The 18,788-nt window shown below is 30.1% G+C and overlaps 4 protein-coding genes across 4 annotated transcripts; all 4 read right to left on the bottom strand.

The window, feature by feature from the left end:
* Nucleotides 1-332: 332 nt before the first annotated feature.
* LOC138180792 (double-stranded RNA-specific editase B2) lies at nt 333-7,448 on the bottom strand. Its single transcript, XM_069114985.1, has 6 exons — nt 7,192-7,448; nt 6,094-6,140; nt 3,496-4,135; nt 2,994-3,163; nt 2,306-2,864; nt 333-2,154 (listed from the first exon to the last, which is right to left on the bottom strand). The coding sequence occupies exons 1-6, from the start codon at nt 7,229-7,231 to the stop codon at nt 2,042-2,044; spliced, it is 1,569 nt and encodes a 522-aa protein (XP_068971086.1). The 5' UTR covers nt 7,232-7,448; the 3' UTR covers nt 333-2,041.
* Nucleotides 7,449-8,486: 1,038 nt separating this feature from the next.
* On the bottom strand, nt 8,487-10,334 carry LOC138183388 (WW domain-binding protein 11-like). Its single transcript, XM_069120249.1, has 3 exons — nt 10,271-10,334; nt 9,972-10,177; nt 8,487-9,881 (listed from the first exon to the last, which is right to left on the bottom strand). The coding sequence occupies exons 1-3, from the start codon at nt 10,332-10,334 to the stop codon at nt 8,487-8,489; spliced, it is 1,665 nt and encodes a 554-aa protein (XP_068976350.1).
* Nucleotides 10,335-10,574: 240 nt separating this feature from the next.
* Nucleotides 10,575-15,739, bottom strand: LOC138183382 (uncharacterized). Its single transcript, XM_069120236.1, has 5 exons — nt 15,418-15,739; nt 14,316-14,362; nt 11,716-12,359; nt 11,241-11,406; nt 10,575-11,099 (listed from the first exon to the last, which is right to left on the bottom strand). The coding sequence occupies exons 1-5, from the start codon at nt 15,455-15,457 to the stop codon at nt 10,575-10,577; spliced, it is 1,422 nt and encodes a 473-aa protein (XP_068976337.1). The 5' UTR covers nt 15,458-15,739.
* Nucleotides 15,740-16,690: 951 nt separating this feature from the next.
* On the bottom strand, nt 16,691-18,560 carry LOC138190279 (WW domain-binding protein 11-like). The gene is made up of 3 exons (XM_069132986.1): nt 18,497-18,560; nt 18,198-18,403; nt 16,691-18,107 (listed from the first exon to the last, which is right to left on the bottom strand). The coding sequence occupies exons 1-3, from the start codon at nt 18,558-18,560 to the stop codon at nt 16,713-16,715; spliced, it is 1,665 nt and encodes a 554-aa protein (XP_068989087.1). The 3' UTR covers nt 16,691-16,712.
* Between the last annotated feature and the right edge of the window lie 228 nt (nt 18,561-18,788).

Below are 18,788 nucleotides of genomic sequence, written 5' to 3'. Positions count from 1 at the left end.
GGAGAGTGTTAAGGGTACTGTCTCTTGAGCACGATGTTATTTGTGATTTAATCTCGGTTATGAAAGAAGAATCGAAGAAGGGGCAAGTAGGAAGGCTTGTAACTCGTAATAAGAAAAAACAATTTTGGTCATTGGATTATGCCAATGGAATGGAAAACAGTTGAAGGAGTAATAGTTTTCAAATATTAGAGATATTTTTAGTAAAAATGAGAAAAATATAAAACAGCTGGCAGAATTGATAAAGAACGGTAACTTAACACTTAGCCAACCAAATAACGAGATCTCCCCTCTGTAAAGTACATCGCTGCGTGACCGAACGGGATCTCCCTTTCTGACTTCTGCAACGCGTTTTCTTTTTTTTATTATCAGTTATTGTTTACTTGGAATTGTTCCCAATTAATTACACCACTTTTTCTGCTTTTATAAAGTACAGTATATAATAAAATACACCAATTTAGTGGTGTTAAAACTAATTAAAAAGTTACGCTATCAGTTATGATTAAATAAAATTATAATCGAATGATACCACATTGTAAAAGAATATTAAAATGTATTATGAATTTTTAACTTTACGTTCAAGTCGTGTTATTTATCTTTAGTCATCTTTAATGTTTTTAATTTTATCTATATTTTCTTATGCTTTTAGTATTTACTTATAATTTGATGTTTCGTATAAACAATATGTGAAATCGTTAAATAAAATCATTACCGCAAAGTATAATTGACCATTTAAATAATTTTTAAACTTCTTTGTTTAAGTAACGAATATTAGTCCTCGATACTTGGAGAAATGGGCGGTGGACAGCGTATAGGTTGGCTTGTCCGAGCGAGGCTAAGTGTTAACAGTAGGATAAGGCTGAGAAATTGGAGAAAAACTGTTCCTGAATGATTCTATGGAAAGAATAAGTTTATTAGATAATTTAATAAAGAGTGTAATATCATATGGAGCAAAAATTTGAGGATAGAAGGAATGAATTAAGAAGAATACAATTAATACCTAAAGTGAACTTTGGGATTAGACGGGCGGATTACATAACATTAGAAGGGATCAAAAATTAAAAAATGAAAGTATGTTTGGGCTTTAAAACTATCAAATATGAAATAAAGGCAGAAGAGGTAACTAGAAGAACCTTAGCCAAGGAAGAAAAAGAAGTAAACAAAAACTTCCAAATGTCAAAATAAGTAAAAAGAGATGCTTAAGAAGATTTAAATATAGTCAGGAAAGATTGGAGTATTTAAGTACAAACGAGAAAAAATGCATTCTTAGAAAATGTATGAGAATGTATAAATTCAAGAAGAATTGTTCTTAAATTTAGTAGGATAATAAATTCTAAGTTTGACTGTAGATATAAAAATTTGAAAACAGACAGGATACCAAAGCACTTAGTTAATAAAGGGATTAAAGGAAGCCAATAAGATTGATACTTAGGATGAGATGCGGAAATTTGGAAGAATAGAATACGTAGGTTTTGATATGATGAGAAACATAGAATATATATGTGCGGCGGAGGAGGGTGGGGGATTGAAACAAGGGAAGATTTGTGATCTTAACCCAATAAAAGTTCAAAAGAAGGAACAGGATATTGCATAGAGAAAGGAAGAAAAGAATAGAGATATATGAATCAGTTGCGGGTGGTAGTTACTGTTATTGAGATTAGGAAGCGAAAGAAGACAAGTAAGAGTAAGAAAGTGCAATGGAGCAAGATAATAGAAAATAGTTTTAGACTTAGTTTAACTTTTTGTTTAGTTGAATTTTAGTTCTGTAAGTCAAACAACTAAGGCTGTTTTCAAGGCCGTTGGACCGAAAAATAAGATATACTAAAAATAATGTATAAATGAATTCTATATGTTTATATATTTAAATCTTTTTCCTCGTTGCAATTCTCAAATTTTTCGAATGTCTTTTGTAATATGCTACAAATTCACGCAATATATGAATTAAAGCAGTCAAAGTAAAATGAATAATAGTATGAGTAATACTATAATGTAATAGTATTATATTATAATATATTACAAAAATTATTGATGTTTGTATGATGTTTTAAGCTATTGGTTGGTCCATTACTGATGAAGCTTCATCTGGATAATTTAAACCATACAAAGCAAGGAGTGCAGATTTTGCTGCTATTTTCTTGGCATCCTTTTTGTTCTTTGCTGTAACATACATTTATTTTTAATCCAAAATAAAAGAAACATATAAAATAAAATCATTAGTTTACAATTTGCTATAATATATAACACATTTTTTATATTGATATATAAAATAAAGATATAAATGCTTAAACTAAAATAGAAATCACATTACCTGTTCCTGAATATTCAATACCATCAATATCAACAGCAAGAGTAAACATTGTATTTGGTGGATTACCAACTCGATTAAGTTCTACATATGTTAAACCTGGTCTCATTTGATTTAATAACATTACAGGGTGTATGTTTGTTGCATTAGGTGGAAGTTCTTTCTGAACTGGAGTTTTTTGAACATGAGAAATCTCTCTTTTAATTCCTTTAACTGGTGACGGTAATCCTGGTCTTGGAACTGGAACTGATGTTCCTTGATTATGCCATTCAAGGAAAAGTTTATATAATGCAAAACTAGCCAAAGAACTCCATGGAATTTCATCACTTTCATCAACAGTAGTATCCATTGGTGTTACACCTTCTTCGTTATTTTCCTCTTTTGATATAGTAGATGTATCCATAGATTGGACTGATTGTCCATCTGATTCAGCATCAATACGTGCTTTCATAGATGCTGCCGTCATTTTTTCAAGTAATAATGCTTTCAATGCATTTTCAGCAGCATTTTGACGAGCAAGTGGTTTAGATAATCCTTGTCCAACATAAGTTTTACCATCAAGCTATTTTTAATAAAAAAAATTATTTTAGGATTTTAGTATTTATAATGTATAAACACACATAAGTGTGTGTGTGTGTGTGCGCGTGTGCGTGTGTATGCGTGTGAGTGTACATTAAATTATACTAAATACCTCTGCATGAACGAGATACAGGGAGTTTGGCATAGGTCCTTGAGTTTCAGGAAATGTGAACTGGACTCCAGGTTTCATTTCATTTAGTACCATAATTGCATTCTTGGGTTGCAATGTCTTTCGTAGACGTTGATTCAAACGAAGTCGTTTCAGTCTTTTATTTACTCTAACTGAAGGTATAAACTTTATGTAATTTATTAAACAAGAGTATATTTTATTAATTTTTTCCATATATATATATATATCAGTATATCAATATTCACAATGATTATAAATATGCAATAGCTCAATAGTAATCTATTAGAGCACATAGCAATAGTTTCAATCTTCAAATTTGCGCAGTGGATTATCATCATTATGTATATAATGTTTCTATATTTAGATAATTTATGCGATATAAATTTCAAAATTATTTCAAATGTAGTTAAAAAAAACGTTTTAAATAAACTTAGAAAAAAACAGAAATAAAAATTGCTTCTTAATGATTATTTTAAATACTTACATCCAGGTGCTTTACGCCTCCATCTTGGAAGTTGTTCTTCTATTTTAGTATCTGTATCTTCAGGTACTTGACTTTCATTCTTTACTTCAGATGTGCTATTACTTGTTGGAGGTGTAGGATTAGAGTTAGTTGTTAAGGGAGATGTTGGAGTAGGAACTAATGGTTGAGAAGATGAAACAGGATTATTTTGCATAGCAATTGCACTTTGTTGCTGATTATGAAGAGGTAGTTTTAAAATTGGTTTCAACCGTTGTATTTGAGGTTGAAATTGTGATTGTGATTGTGTTTGAGGCTGTGGTTGAGATTGTTGTTGGGACTGTGATTGAGGCTGTGGTTGAGCTTGGCTTTGAGAAGAATTGGCAATGGATTGTTGTGGTTGTTTAATTTGCTGTGGCAATTGTTGTTGCTGTTGTTGTGGTTTCCCTTGCTGTAAATTCTTTGCTGCTACTTGTTGCATTTGTGGTTGCTGAGATTTGCTATGTTGCAAATTCCTTGCTGCTACCTGTTGCATTTGTGGTTGTTGTTGCTGTTGCTGCTGCTGTGGTTTAAATGGTTGTGCATTTTGTGAACTTCCTTGTTTGTAATTACTTTGTTGATTTGGAGGAGGTTGTGTTGCTTGAAAACTGGCTTGCTGATTGTACTGCAAAACATAGGGTGGGTCGCCGCTACACAAGGAACCTGTACGGTTGTGCTATCCCACCAAGGTCTAGCATCGCATATGCACTTGAAAGCAGTCTAATGCTACTCCCATAACTCATACCAGCCAAATTATTTCTGTGGCCTATATTTCCTTATGTATAACTGAACTGAGTTTACATAAAATAGAAAATAGAAAAAAAGGAGAGTAAAAGGAGAGTAAGAAGAAGAATAAAGATTTTCAAGCCTAAGTAAAAGTTTCATTACTATATGCTTTATATCAATAATAAATATAATTTTGTAACATGTTGTGTATAAAATTTGCTCATGTTTATGGAAACAAACACTTAAGCTAATTGTGAAATAAAATTTAATAAATAATGAAGATTTAAACGAACAGAAAACTTACATGCGCCATTTTTATATTTTGTAACTATTAAATCATAATATTTCAGAGAAACCTACATATGTAGTACCAGGACAAGTTTATTTTTAGTTTAGTGACAAACAGTTTAGCCTAAAATGTTATGTAAACATCAGTTCAGTATGTTATTAAAAATATGGCCTATGGCAAGCTACGCTATGGGGGTAACTGACGAACTAGCCCCTGGCTGAATAGACCTCCTCGGTATTGTTGTATAGCTACTAGTTCCTGCATTGCAGGGGAGGGGAAAGTAGGGACCACTAATTAGTACATGCAAATGGATGAAATATTGAAAACAACAAATGGAAATATTGAAAACAATAATTACACATTCTAATTATGATGAATTCAAAATATTTCACACACACGCCCACACGCACGCGCGCACACACACACGCACGAACGCACGCACGCACGCACAAAATTTCTTTCCTTTTATATTAATATGACATAAAATAAAAAAATAATATGCTGTTTAAATGCTGTTATTTGTTATGAAAGATAATGATCTTAATAATATTTGTAAAAAGGTAGATTAGACAAAAAGTAATTTAAAAATATTCAATTTAAAGAAGAATTTAAATATTACATGTTAATATATTTTTTGAACAAAAACGGGATGATTCATTTGAATTAACAAATTTCGCTTTTATTTTTATTTTATTGTTACTTGTATTGTTATTTAGATTTCGTAACTCTATTCATAGTATGATCTAACAGAATTATCAGATACTGAGTATATTAAAAAGTGCTAAATGTATTTATTTTAAGTATCAAAAGAATGATCAATAACGTTATACAGATATTTATTCTTGTATTTATGAATCATTTTGTCATAAATTTCTAGTATATATACATCAAATGATATTAGTGAATATCATTGTATTATATATGTAATGTATCTTATTGTTATATACATCATAAAACTCTAATGTAGTTTAGTATTTGTACTAGATTAATATAAAAAATACTTCCATATTATTTTTATACTGGAAATATTTTTTGTGTATATACATATGTATAAGTTTAAGAAATGCAAATGTGTATTTTATATTTTGTAAAAACAAAAAATGCATTTCTAAATAATACTAATTTAAATTACTTAAGATATTAGATTACTTTACATCACATTTTTTCACTGTATTATGTATAAAATTAAATATATCATATTTTTAACATCTTTAGTATATTTAAATAATTTATATCAATAAACAAATTAAATATAATTATAGAAAAATAAAAGAATTTTAAGATCTGGAATACTTAGATAGCAAATATTGAGTGTATGTGTGTTTTGCATCTTCTGATATATAAATTTCTAAATTACTTAAACAGATTTTATCGATTGATATAATGAAAATGTGTTATTCATTTATTTACATACTACATACTATATATGTTACTATACCATATGTAATTATATGAATCATTTACTTGGAAAATTATTGTTTTCAAAATATATATATATACATATGCTTCTCTTATACTTTTTAAATTAAAGTTATGCAGTAAAATTATTCTTAAAATAGCAAACTTACAGTGCTTTGACCTTGATATGGTACATTTGGATTACTTTGGTTTCTCACTGGAAACATAATTAATGAAATTATTGGTATCTTTTGTTGAAATCAATGATAATAAAATCAAGAAAAACACATTCGCGGCTTTATAATAAATACAGTGAGTCTCAAAATTATTCACACATACAGGAGGTTATAGAAATATGAAAAATGAAATGATAATAAAAGTACGTTCAGCACTCTTTATTTAAAAAATGTGATATTTAGTCTTTGAACTATGAATATTATATAAAGAGCGATGAAATTATTAATATAGTTTTTGACAAGACAAAATGTAACAATTCCTTGCACTTATTCAGGTTATAAAATTAATGACACACATGTAACATTCTATGAAAAACAATTCAAGTACCCAAATACTGCCTTATAAATTCAGTGTAAGACATTATAACAATCAATTAATATCCAGCTTGGGGAGGTGATAAAACAAAAAGGATATCTCACAAAATAAAAATTCTAATTATTATTATAAAAAATTATTAAGTTTAACAACATGTGTTGCTAATTTTGTGATCCTAATTAATTCTTGGAATTGTTTCGCATTATTTTTTCATAACCACAAATGATAATTTTATTGTTTTTTTCCATAGATTTCTTAGCTAAAGGACTAGAAAACTATATTTTTTAAATAAAACGTGCTGAGAATACTTTTATCATCTTTTTATTTTTCGTATTCCTGTTAACTTTCTGTATGTGCTAATAATTTTGTGACTATGTATACAATTTTTACATTATTCAAGTTCAAATTAACATGTTAAACGAAAAAGTTCTTTTTCATATATAAGAATATTTAAAAAAATCAAAATAAATTATAAAAATTATTTTAGAACATCATTTTTAGCATTATTCACTAAGTATAACGTAAAATTATGTCAAAATATTCATTGTAGAACGCCATTCTTTATAAACCGGTATATAGGTATTGATTTTCTTCTACTACAGCCATATACGTACCTTCAACTATTATAAATAATGAACAAAAAAATATATCCACTACATTAAAATATCGAAGAAAACAATTACAAATTTACTGTAAAATTATTTAAAGCTACTTACTATTGGGATAGCCTTGGCTTTGTCTATTTCTTGGATACATGTTTTGAGTTCAAGTTAAATCACTTCAAATATAATTAGTTTCAGGACATAAAAATACTTTTTTACAATACATTTAACTCTGGAACGTAGGGTAGAATTAATTTTGATGAAACACTAATAATATTTAGATACTTTTACAACGTAGTCACAAAACTAAGAAACGACTTCCTATCTCGTTACAGAGAAGTAGGAAACAGGGTTGCCGTAACCACTGTTGCCGGTTGCCAGGCGAATTCTCTCACAAGGGAATAATACATGGTGTTACATTAACTCCACTGTCACTCTATACTGTGTCATTTATATTACGTGACATGAGTTACGTTCTATGTGATGTAAAGTAATTACAGTCAACTATTTTTTTAGCAAAAAGATTTGCATGGTATATTCTTTTATAAGGAAAGGTATGTATAAAGTAGAATAATAACACAAAACAAAATTACACATAATTATATATATTTATTACACAAAATTACAATATACATAATATAATTACAAAATATTATAATACACGTAGGTCTCTTACATTTCTAAATTTGCATATAGGTGCTGATCCTTCCTTTTTCACAACAACAAGAGAGAATGCTTTGTGTATGGCTATTTATTATTTTCTTAATAATCCAGTTGAGGATGACCTTTCTTGCTTTGAAATGATTGCAGAAACTAGTTAGTTATTACGAAAACCTAATTTATTTTACCAACATATTTGGTATTTTAAACTAACGAATGTCGAGACTTGTTTATATGATCATGCTTGACTCGAAACTAGGAAATGACGTTTACTATTGTCGGAAATAGCAAGAACAAGTCTGTCATATGGATTATTAAGCGCATGCCTTAATAATAGTCCGCGATTTCATAATTTTAATGAAAATAAATTTTTACAACATCATTGTCTATTCTGTTAATTCGTTAGAATTAAATAATAGTACAAATTTTCATCATGTATTGCGTAAAAAACAATTTTTTACAAATTTAAGTAGAAAAAGTACAAGTTACTGTTGATACTGTAATATTGAATGCAAAATTTGAACAACTTTTAATTACTAATTGTTAAAATTAATTACTAGAAAGTATAATATTCAATAAAACATCTTTTTGGTCGAAATCTTTTAGCTACGCTTATGAACAAATTCAGTTCATATAAATTTACGCAGAAATAAAGGCACTTGAAATTTATAAATATTAAGGACTAAAAATTAAAAAATATGTCTATATTACAGTAATATATTATAGTAATAATAACCGCAACGTATTCTTTAACATTTAATTTTTTGCTTTTCAAGTAATGTTCTACTATATACAGTATTACAATTTGAAAGTAATCCTTCCATTTCTTGCATAAATTGCATATATGCATCATCTTTTGTTCTAGGTTGAGTAGTTCGCATTGGTTGCGTTTCTGGTATCCTTTCTGAAAGTCTTGACAAAATACTTGGTTTCCTTTTATCATCCCTTTTCACACGAAGAGAGGTAGGTAAAAATCTTATAACATCAGCTATTAAATTCCTCATTTGCGGTTTTGCTTCGATAATTGTAGTACTTTTACCGTCTTTATCTTTTCGATTAATTAATTGTGGTGCAGCAGGAAGTACATTAGGTGTTTTAGGTTGTGATCCTGTCGCAGATTGTGTCTGCATTTTAGGACTTCCTATATTTGTCATATTTGATATATTTGGCATTTGCATTTGTGGAGGAAGCATTCTTGGCATACTTGGTGGACCAGGTCTCAACATCCTCGGCATTCCTGGTGGTGGTGGTGGAGGTCTATACATTAAAGGAGACGGCGGCAATCCCATAGGTGGCATTGTGTGTGATTGCGTATGTTGAGAATGAGAATGTGATGTATGTTGATTATGGTTTGATGAATGGTCTGATGCTCCTGGAGGTTCTAGATCTTCCACTTCCATTTTATTATTACCACATTTATTATTAGACTTGGAATTAGATTCATGTTCTGCTTCCAGTAGTGACAATCGAGCATTTAAATCTTGAGCTCGTTCAGTTTCCCGCTTTTTATGAACAACTTCCTTTTCACGCATAAACTGATCAATATCTTGCCCTGCCATAGCTAACATTTTCTGTTGTAGAGTAGTTGTTGGTTTCACTTTAGCTATGTCCCTTTCTTTTTCCTTCTCTTTGTCACCGTCCTTATCTTTACCGTCTGACTCTTGTTTATTATCTTCTTTGTCATCCGCAAATCGAATTGTTCTCGATTTTGGTACTTGTTCTTTAGTCATATCTTCATCATCACTTGATAGATATGGCGATGGAAAAGGTGGGACACCGGGTGATTCTTCATTAGGTGCTAGTGTAGGTATGGAAGGGCATGTTGCATATGCACTTGTTTTTTTTAAAATACTTGGTGGTATTGGTATGTTCATAAGCGGATGATGCTGTGGTATGTAATGTGGATGGGGCGGATACATATGCGCTGGTGGTTGCGGCATATCAGGCAAAGGTATTTGTGAAGTTAAAGAACCTGAGTACATTCGAGATATGTCATTGGCGGCTGATGGTAATGGAATTTCATCAACTTGTACTTGTTGTGCAAGTCTTACAGCCTCAAAATATGAAACGAGATCTATTCTTCTACGTTCATATTGTATCAATTGTTCTTTTAACTCTGCCCACTTTTCCTGATCATCCTTTGCCTGTAAAGAAACAAAAATATATATGTAATATTGTACGATATGTTAAAATATGTTAACATTGATTTAATCTTATCAATAATTAATACATACATGCATTTTCAAGATGCGATCCAAGGTCTCCTTTAATTTCTTTCTTTTGTCTTTCAGTACTTTCTCATTAAGTGGTGGTGGCATTTGATCTATTTTTTCCATTTCTTCGATAATCTGAGCCGGATCTTTGCCCTTTAGAACGGCAGCGCGTACTAACTGCCTTTGTTTTTTATTTTTCATTAATTCTTTTTTACGTGCCTCTTTACCTGTAACAAATTTGTTATCATAAGTTACAATAATTATAAATAAGTTATAATAATTATTAAATCTAAGATTTTTAAGTCATTGTATCAACTTACGTGCTTGATCGGTAGGATTCATATATTTCCCACTTTTCGTGGTGTACATCGAACAACGTCCCATGTTTTCTCACTTAAGAAAACAGCTTACGACGTAAATTTATATTGTATTTTCACAATTTTTATATTAAATAAATTAATATTTATATTTATCGTAAGTACGGGTACGCCGACTATACTCAGTACACTGCAGACGGTATACTGAAGCTGCTGCAGTCTGCGCAACGAAATGGAGACGTAAGTAACTGTAAATTGATGTGTACGCCCTCTATATGAACGCTACATGAACTAGCTAGCGCTAAATTCAACTTGTACACATTGTATTTGGTGAATTACCAACGTGATTAAGTTCTACAAATGTTAAACCTGGTCTCATTTGATTTAATAACATTACAGGGTGTATGCTTGTTGCATTAGCTGGAAGTTCTTTCTGAACTGGAGTTTTTTGAACATGAGAAATCTCTCTTTTAATTCCCTTAACTGGTGACGGTAATCCTGGTCTTGGAACTGGAACTGATGTTCCTCGATTATGCCATTCAAGGAAATGTTTATATAATGCAAAACTAGCCAAAGAACTCCATGCAATTTCATCACTTTCATCAACAGTAGTATCCATTGGTGTTACACCTTCTTCGTTATTTTCCTCTTTTGATATAGTAGATGTATCCATAGATTGGACTGATTGTCCATCTGATTCAGCATCAATACGTGCTTTCATAGATGCTGCCGTCATTTTTTCAAGTAATAATGCTTTCAATGCATTTTCAGCAGCATTTTGACGAGCAAGTGGTTTAGATAATCCTTGTCCAACATAAGCTTTACCATCAACCTGTTTTTAATAAAAAAAATTATTTTAGGATTTTAGTATTTATAATGTATAAACACGCATAAGTGTGTGTGTGTGTGTGTGTGTGTGTGTGCGTGTGTGCGCGCGCGTGCGTGTGAGTGTACATTAAATTATTCTAAATACCTCTGCATGAACGAGATACAGGGAGTTTGGCATAGGTCCTTGAGTTTCAGGAAATGTGAACTGGACTCCAGATTTCATTTCATTTAGTACCATAATTGCATTCTTGGGTTGCAATGTCTTTCGTAGACGTTGATTCAAACGAAGTCGTTTCAGTCTTTTATTTACTCTAATTTATTAAACAAGAGTATATTTTATTAATTTTTTCCATATATATATATATATCAGTATATCAATATTCACAATGATTATAAATATGCAATAGCTCAATAGTAATCTATTAGAGCACATAGCAATAGTTTCAATCTTCAAATTTGCGCAGTGGATTATCATCATTATGTATATAATGTTTCTATATTTAGATAATTTATGCGATATAAATTTCAAAATTATTTCAAATGTAGTTAAAAAAAACGTTTTAAATAAACTTAGAAAAAAACAGAAATAAAAATTGCTTCTTAATGATTATTTTAAATACTTACATCCAGGTGCTTTACGCCTCCATCTTGGAAGTTGTTCTTCTATTTTAGTATCTGTATCTACAGGTACTTGACTTTCATTCTTTACTTCAGATGTGCTATTACTTGTTGGAGGTGTAGGATTAGAGTTAGTTGTTAAGGGAGATGTTGGAGTAGGAACTAATGGTTGAGAAGATGAAACAGGATTATTTTGCATAGCAATTGCACTTTGTTGCTGATTATGAAGAGGTAGTTTTAAAATTGGTTTCAACCGTTGTATTTGAGGTTGAAATTGTGATTGTGATTGTGTTTGAGGCTGTGGTTGAGATTGTTGTTGGGACTGTGATTGAGGCTGTGGTTGAGCTTGGCTTTGAGAAGAATTGGCAATGGATTGTTGTGGTTGTTTAATTTGCTGTGGCAATTGTTGTTGCTGTTGTTGTGGTTTCCCTTGCTGTAAATTCTTTGCTGCTACTTGTTGCATTTGTGGTTGCTGAGATTTGCTATGTTGCAAATTCCTTGCTGCTACCTGTTGCATTTGTGGTTGTTGTTGCTGTTGCTGCTGCTGTGGTTTAAATGGTTGTGCATTTTGTGAACTTCCTTGTTTGTAATTACTTTGTTGATTTGGAGGAGGTTGTGTTGCTTGAAAACTGGCCTGCTGATTGTACTGCAAACATAGGGTGGGTCGCCGCTACACAAGGAACCTGTACGGTTGTGCTATCCCACCAAGGTCTAGCATCGCATATGCACTTGAAAGCAGTCTAATGCTACTCCCATAACTCATACCAGCCAAATTATTTCCGTGGCCTATATTTCCTTATGTATAACTGAACTGAGTTTACATAAAATAGAAAATAGAAAAAAGGAGAGTAAAAGGAGAGTAAGAAGAAGAATAAAGATTTTCAAGCCTAAGTAAAAGTTTCATTACTATATGCTTTATATCAATAATAAATATAATTTTGTAACATGTTGCGTATAAAATTTGCTCATGTTTATGGAAACAAACACTTAAGCTAATTGTGAAATAAAATTTAATAAATAATGAAGATTTAAACGAACAGAAAACTTACATGCGCCATTTTTATATTTTGTAACTATTAAATCATAATATTTCAGAGAAACCTACATATGTAGTATCAGGACAAGTTTATTTTTAGTTTAGTGACAAACAGTTTAGCCTAAAATGTTATGTAAACATCAGTTCAGTATGTTATTAAAAATATGGCCTATGGCAAGCTACGCTATGGGGGTAACTGACGAACTAGCCCCTGGCTGAATAGACCTCCTCGGTATTGTTGTATAGCTACTAGTTCCTGCATTGCAGGGGAGGGGAAAGTAGGGACCACTAATTAGTACATGCAAATGGATGAAATATTGAAAACAACAAATGGAAATATTGAAAACAATAATTACACATTCTAATTATGATGAATTCAAAATATTTCACACACACGCCCACACGCACGCGCGCACACACACACGCACGAACGCACGCACGCACGCACAAAATTTCTTTCCTTTTATATTAATATGACATAAAATAAAAAAATAATATGCTGTTTAAATGCTGTTATTTGTTATGAAAGATAATGATCTTAATAATATTTGTAAAAAGGTAGATTAGACAAAAAGTAATTTAAAAATATTCAATTTAAAGAAGAATTTAAATATTACATGTTAATATATTTTTTGAACAAAAACGGGATGATTCATTTGAATTAACAAATTTCGCTTTTATTTTTATTTTATTGTTACTTGTATTGTTATTTAGATTTCGTAACTCTATTCATAGTATGATCTAACAGAATTATCAGATACTGAGTATATTAAAAAGTGCTAAATGTATTTATTTTAAGTATCAAAAGAATGATCAATAACGTTATACAGATATTTATTCTTGTATTTATGAATCATTTTGTCATAAATTTCTAGTATATATACATCAAATGATATTAGTGAATATCATTGTATTATATATGTAATGTATCTTATTGTTATATACATCATAAAACTCTAATGTAGTTTAGTATTTGTACTAGATTAATATAAAAAATACTTCCATATTATTTTTATACTGGAAATATTTTTTGTGTATATACATATGTATAAGTTTAAGAAATGCAAATGTGTATTTTATATTTTGTAAAAACAAAAAATGCATTTCTAAATAATACTAATTTAAATTACTTAAGATATTAGATTACTTTACATCACATTTTTTCACTGTATTATGTATAAAATTAAATATATCATATTTTTAACATCTTTAGTATATTTAAATAATTTATATCAATAAACAAATTAAATATAATTATAGAAAAATAAAAGAATTTTAAGATCTGGAATACTTAGATAGCAAATATTGAGTGTATGTGTGTTTTGCATCTTCTGATATATAAATTTCTAAATTACTTAAACAGATTTTATCGATTGATATAATGAAAATGTGTTATTCATTTATTTACATACTACATACTATATATGTTACTATACCATATGTAATTATATGAATCATTTACTTGGAAAATTATTGTTTTCAAAATATATATATATACATATGCTTCTCTTATACTTTTTAAATTAAAGTTATGCAGTAAAATTATTCTTAAAATAGCAAACTTACAGTGCTTTGACCTTGATATGGTACATTTGGATTACTTTGGTTTCTCACTGGAAACATAATTAATGAAATTATTGGTATCTTTTGTTGAAATCAATGATAATAAAATCAAGAAAAACACATTCGCGGCTTTATAATAAATACAGTGAGTCTCAAAATTATTCACACATACAGGAGGTTATAGAAATATGAAAAATGAAATGATAATAAAAGTACGTTCAGCACTCTTTATTTAAAAAATGTGATATTTAGTCTTTGAACTATGAATATTATATAAAGAGCGATGAAATTATTAATATAGTTTTTGACAAGACAAAATGTAACAATTCCTTGCACTTATTCAGGTTATAAAATTAATGACACACATGTAACATTCTATGAAAAACAATTCAAGTACCCAAATACTGCCTTATAAATTCAGTGTAAGACATTATAACAATCAATTAATATCCAACTTGGGGAGGTGATAAAACAAAAAGGATATCTCACAAAATAAAAATTCTAATTATTATTATAAAAAATTATTAAGTTTAACAACATGTGTTGCTAATTTTGTGATCCTAATTAATTCTTGGAATTGTTTCGCATTATTTTTTCATAACCACAAATGATAATTTTATTGTTTTTTTCCATAGATTTCTTAGCTAAAGGACTAGAAAACTATATTTTTTAAATAAAACGTGCTGAGAATACTTTTATCATCTTTTTATTTTTCGTATTCCTGTTAACTTTCTGTATGTGCTAATAATTTTGTGACTAACTATGTATACAATTTTTACATTATTCAAGTTCAAATTAACACGTTAAACGAAAAAGTTCTTTTTCATATATAAGAATATTTAAAAAAATCAAAATAAATTATAAAAATTATTTTAGAACATCATTTTTAGCATTATTCACTAAGTATAACGTAAAATTATGTCAAAATATTCATTGTAGAACGCCATTCTTTATAAACCGGTATATAGGTATTGATTTTCTTCTACTACAGCCATATACGTACCTTCAACTATTATAAATAATGAACAAAAAAATATATCCACTACATTAAAATATCGAAGAAAACAATTACAAATTTACTGTAAAATTATTTAAAGCTACTTACTATTGGGATAGCCTTGGCTTTGTCTATTTCTTGGATACATGTTTTGAGTTCAAGTTAAATCACTTCAAATATAATTAGTTTCAGGACATAAAAATACTTTTTTACAATACATTTAACTCTGGAACGTAGGGTAGAATTAATTTTGATGAAACACTAATAATATTTAGATACTTTTACAACGTAGTCACAAAACTAAGAAACGACTTCCTATCTCGTTACAGAGAAGTAGGAAACAGGGTTGCCGTAACCACTGTTGCCGGTTGCCAGGCGAATTCTCTCACAAGGGAATAATACATGGTGTTACATTAACTCCACTGTCACTCTATACTGTGTCATTTATATTACGTGACATGAGTTACGTTCTATGTGATGTAAAGTAATTACAGTCAACTATTTTTTTAGCAAAAAGATTTGCATGGTATATTCTTTTATAAGGAAAGGTATGTATAAAGTAGAATAATAACACAAAACAAAATTACACATAATTATATATATTTATTACACAAAATTACAGTATACATAATATAATTACAAAATATTATAATACACGTAGGTCTCTTACATTTCTAAATTTGCATATAGGTGCTGATCCTTCCTTTTTCACAACAACAAGAGAGAATGCTTTGTGTATGGCTATTTATTATTTTCTTAATAATCCAGTTGAGGATGACCTTTCTTGCTTTGAAATGATTGCAGAAACTAGTTAGTTATTACGAAAACCTAATTTATTTTACCAACATATTTGGTATTTTAAACTAACGAATGTCGAGACTTGTTTATATGATCATGCTTGACTCGAAACTAGGAAATGACGTTTACTATTGTCGGAAATAGCAAGAACAAGTCTGTCATATGGATTATTAAGCGCATGCCTTAATAATAGTCCGCGATTTCATAATTTTAATGAAAATAAATTTTTACAACATCATTGTCTATTCTGTTAATTCGTTAGAATTAAATAATAGTACAAATTTTCATCATGTATTGCGTAAAAAACAATTTTTTACAAATTTAAGTAGAAAAAGTACAAGTTACTGTTGATACTGTAATATTGAATGCAAAATTTGAACAACTTTTAATTACTAATTGTTAAAATTAATTACTAGAAAGTATAATATTCAATAAAACATCTTTTTGGTCGAAATCTTTTAGCTACGCTTATGAACAAATTCAGTTCATATAAATTTACGCAGAAATAAAGGCACTTGAAATTTATAAATATTAAGGACTAAAAATTAAAAAATATGTCTATATTACAGTAATATATTATAGTAATAATAACCGCAACGTATTCTTTAACATTTAATTTTTTGCTTTTCAAGTAATGTTCTACTATATACAGTATTACAATTTGAAAGTAATCCTTCCATTTCTTGCATAAATTGCATATATGCATCATCTTTTGTTCTAGGTTGAGTAGTTCGCATTGGTTGCGTTTCTGGTATCCTTTCTGAAAGTCTTGACAAAATACTTGGTTTCCTTTTATCATCCCTTTTCACACGAAGAGAGGTAGGTAAAAATCTTATAACATCAGCTATTAAATTCCTCATTTGCGGTTTTGCTTCGATAATTGTAGTACTTTTACCGTCTTTATCTTTTCGATTAATTAATTGTGGTGCAGCAGGAAGTACATTAGGTGTTTTAGGTTGTGATCCTGTCGCAGATTGTGTCCGCATTTTAGGACTTCCTATATTTGTCATATTTGATAGATTTGGCATTTGCATTTGTGGAGGAAGCATTCTTGACATACTTGGTGGACCAGGTCTCAACATCCTCGGCATTCCTGGTGGTGGTGGTGGAGGTCTATACATTAAAGGAGACGGCGGCAATCCCATAGGTGGCATTGTGTGTGATTGCGTATGTTGAGAATGAGAATGTGATGTATGTTGATTATGGTTTGATGAATGGTCTGATGCTCCTGGAGGTTCTAGATCTTCCACTTCCATTTTATTATTACCACATTTATTATTAGACTTGGAATTAGATTCATGTTCTGCTTCCAGTAGTGACAATCGAGCATTTAAATCTTGAGCTCGTTCAGTTTCCCGCTTTTTATGAACAACTTCCTTTTCACGCATAAACTGATCAATATCTTGCCCTGCCATAGCTAACATTTTCTGTTGTAGAGTAGTTGTTGGTTTCACTTTAGCTATGTCCCTTTCTTTTTCCTTCTCTTTGTCACCGTCCTTATCTTTACCGTCTGACTCTTGTTTATTATCTTCTTTGTCATCCGCAAATCGAATTGTTCTCGATTTTGGTACTTGTTCTTTAGTCATATCTTCATCATCACTTGATAGATATGGCGATGGAAAAGGTGGGACACCGGGTGATTCTTCATTAGGTGCTAGTGTAGGTATGGAAGGGCATGTTGCATATGCACTTGTTTTTTTTAAAATACTTGGTGGTATTGGTATGTTCATAAGCGGATGATGCTGTGGTATGTAATGTGGATGGGGCGGATACATATGCGCTGGTGGTTGCGGCATATCAGGCAAAGGTATTTGTGAAGTTAAAGAACCTGAGTACATTCGAGATATGTCATTGGCGGCTGATGGTAATGGAATTTCATCAACTTGTACTTGTTGTGCAAGTCTTACAGCCTCAAAATATGAAACGAGATCTATTCTTCTACGTTCATATTGTATCAATTGTTCTTTTAACTCTGCCCACTTTTCCTGATCATCCTTTGCCTGTAAAGAAACAAAAAAATATATGTAATATTGTACGATATGTTAAAATATGTTAACATTGATTTAATCTTATCAATAATTAATACATACATGCATTTTCAAGATGCGATCCAAGGTCTCCTTTAATTTCTTTCTTTTGTCTTTCAGTACTTTCTCATTAAGTGGTGGTGGCATTTGATCTATTTTTTCCATTTCTTCGATAATCTGAGCCGGATCTTTGCCCTTTAGAACGGCAGCGCGTACTAACTGCCTTTGTTTTTTATTTTTCATTATTTCTTTTTTACGTGCCTCTTTACCTGTAACAAATTTGTTATCATAAGTTACAATAATTATAAATAAGTTATAATAATTATTAAATCTAAGATTTTTAAGTCATTGTATCAACTTACGTGCTTGATCGGTAGGATTCATATATTTCCCACTTTTCGTGGTGTACATCGAACAACGTCCCATGTTTTCTCACTTAAGAAAACAGCTTACGACGTAAATTTATATTGTATTTTCACAATTTTTATATTAAATAAATTAATATTTATATTTATCGTAAGTACGGGTACGCCGACTATACTCAGTACACTGCAGACGGTATACTGAAGCTGCTGCAGTCTGCGCAACGAAATGGAGACGTAAGTAACTGTAAATTGATGTGTACGCCCTCTATATGAATGCTACATGAACTAG

Source organism: Bombus flavifrons, chromosome 1, assembly GCF_040668555.2.
Source record: "Bombus flavifrons isolate JBK064 chromosome 1, iyBomFlav1_principal, whole genome shotgun sequence".
Lineage (NCBI taxonomy): Eukaryota > Metazoa > Arthropoda > Insecta > Hymenoptera > Apidae > Bombus > Bombus flavifrons.
This window is presented reverse-complemented; position numbering and strand designations above follow the sequence as displayed.

Coding starts and splice junctions, on each gene's coding strand:
- LOC138183388 (XM_069120249.1), bottom strand. CDS start 10,334: ATGGGACGTTGTTCGATGTACACCACGAAAAGTGGGAAATATATGAAT. Junction 10,178..10,270: donor GAATCCTACCGATCAAGCAC/GTAAGTTGATAC, acceptor AATTTGTTACAG/GTAAAGAGGCACGTAAAAAA. Junction 9,882..9,971: donor ATCGCATCTTGAAAATGCAT/GTATGTATTAAT, acceptor GTTTCTTTACAG/GCAAAGGATGATCAGGAAAA.
- LOC138183382 (XM_069120236.1), bottom strand. CDS start 15,457: ATGTATCCAAGAAATAGACAAAGCCAAGGCTATCCCAATA. Junction 12,360..14,315: donor CATATCAAGGTCAAAGCACT/GTAAGTTTGCTA, acceptor CTATGTTTGCAG/TACAATCAGCAGGCCAGTTT. Junction 11,407..11,715: donor CGTAAAGCACCTGGATGTAA/GTATTTAAAATA, acceptor TTAATAAATTAG/AGTAAATAAAAGACTGAAAC.
- LOC138190279 (XM_069132986.1), bottom strand. CDS start 18,560: ATGGGACGTTGTTCGATGTACACCACGAAAAGTGGGAAATATATGAAT. Junction 18,404..18,496: donor GAATCCTACCGATCAAGCAC/GTAAGTTGATAC, acceptor AATTTGTTACAG/GTAAAGAGGCACGTAAAAAA. Junction 18,108..18,197: donor ATCGCATCTTGAAAATGCAT/GTATGTATTAAT, acceptor GTTTCTTTACAG/GCAAAGGATGATCAGGAAAA.
- LOC138180792 (XM_069114985.1), bottom strand. CDS start 7,231: ATGTATCCAAGAAATAGACAAAGCCAAGGCTATCCCAATA. Junction 4,136..6,093: donor CATATCAAGGTCAAAGCACT/GTAAGTTTGCTA, acceptor TATGTTTTGCAG/TACAATCAGCAAGCCAGTTT. Junction 3,164..3,495: donor GAGGCGTAAAGCACCTGGAT/GTAAGTATTTAA, acceptor TTATACCTTCAG/TTAGAGTAAATAAAAGACTG.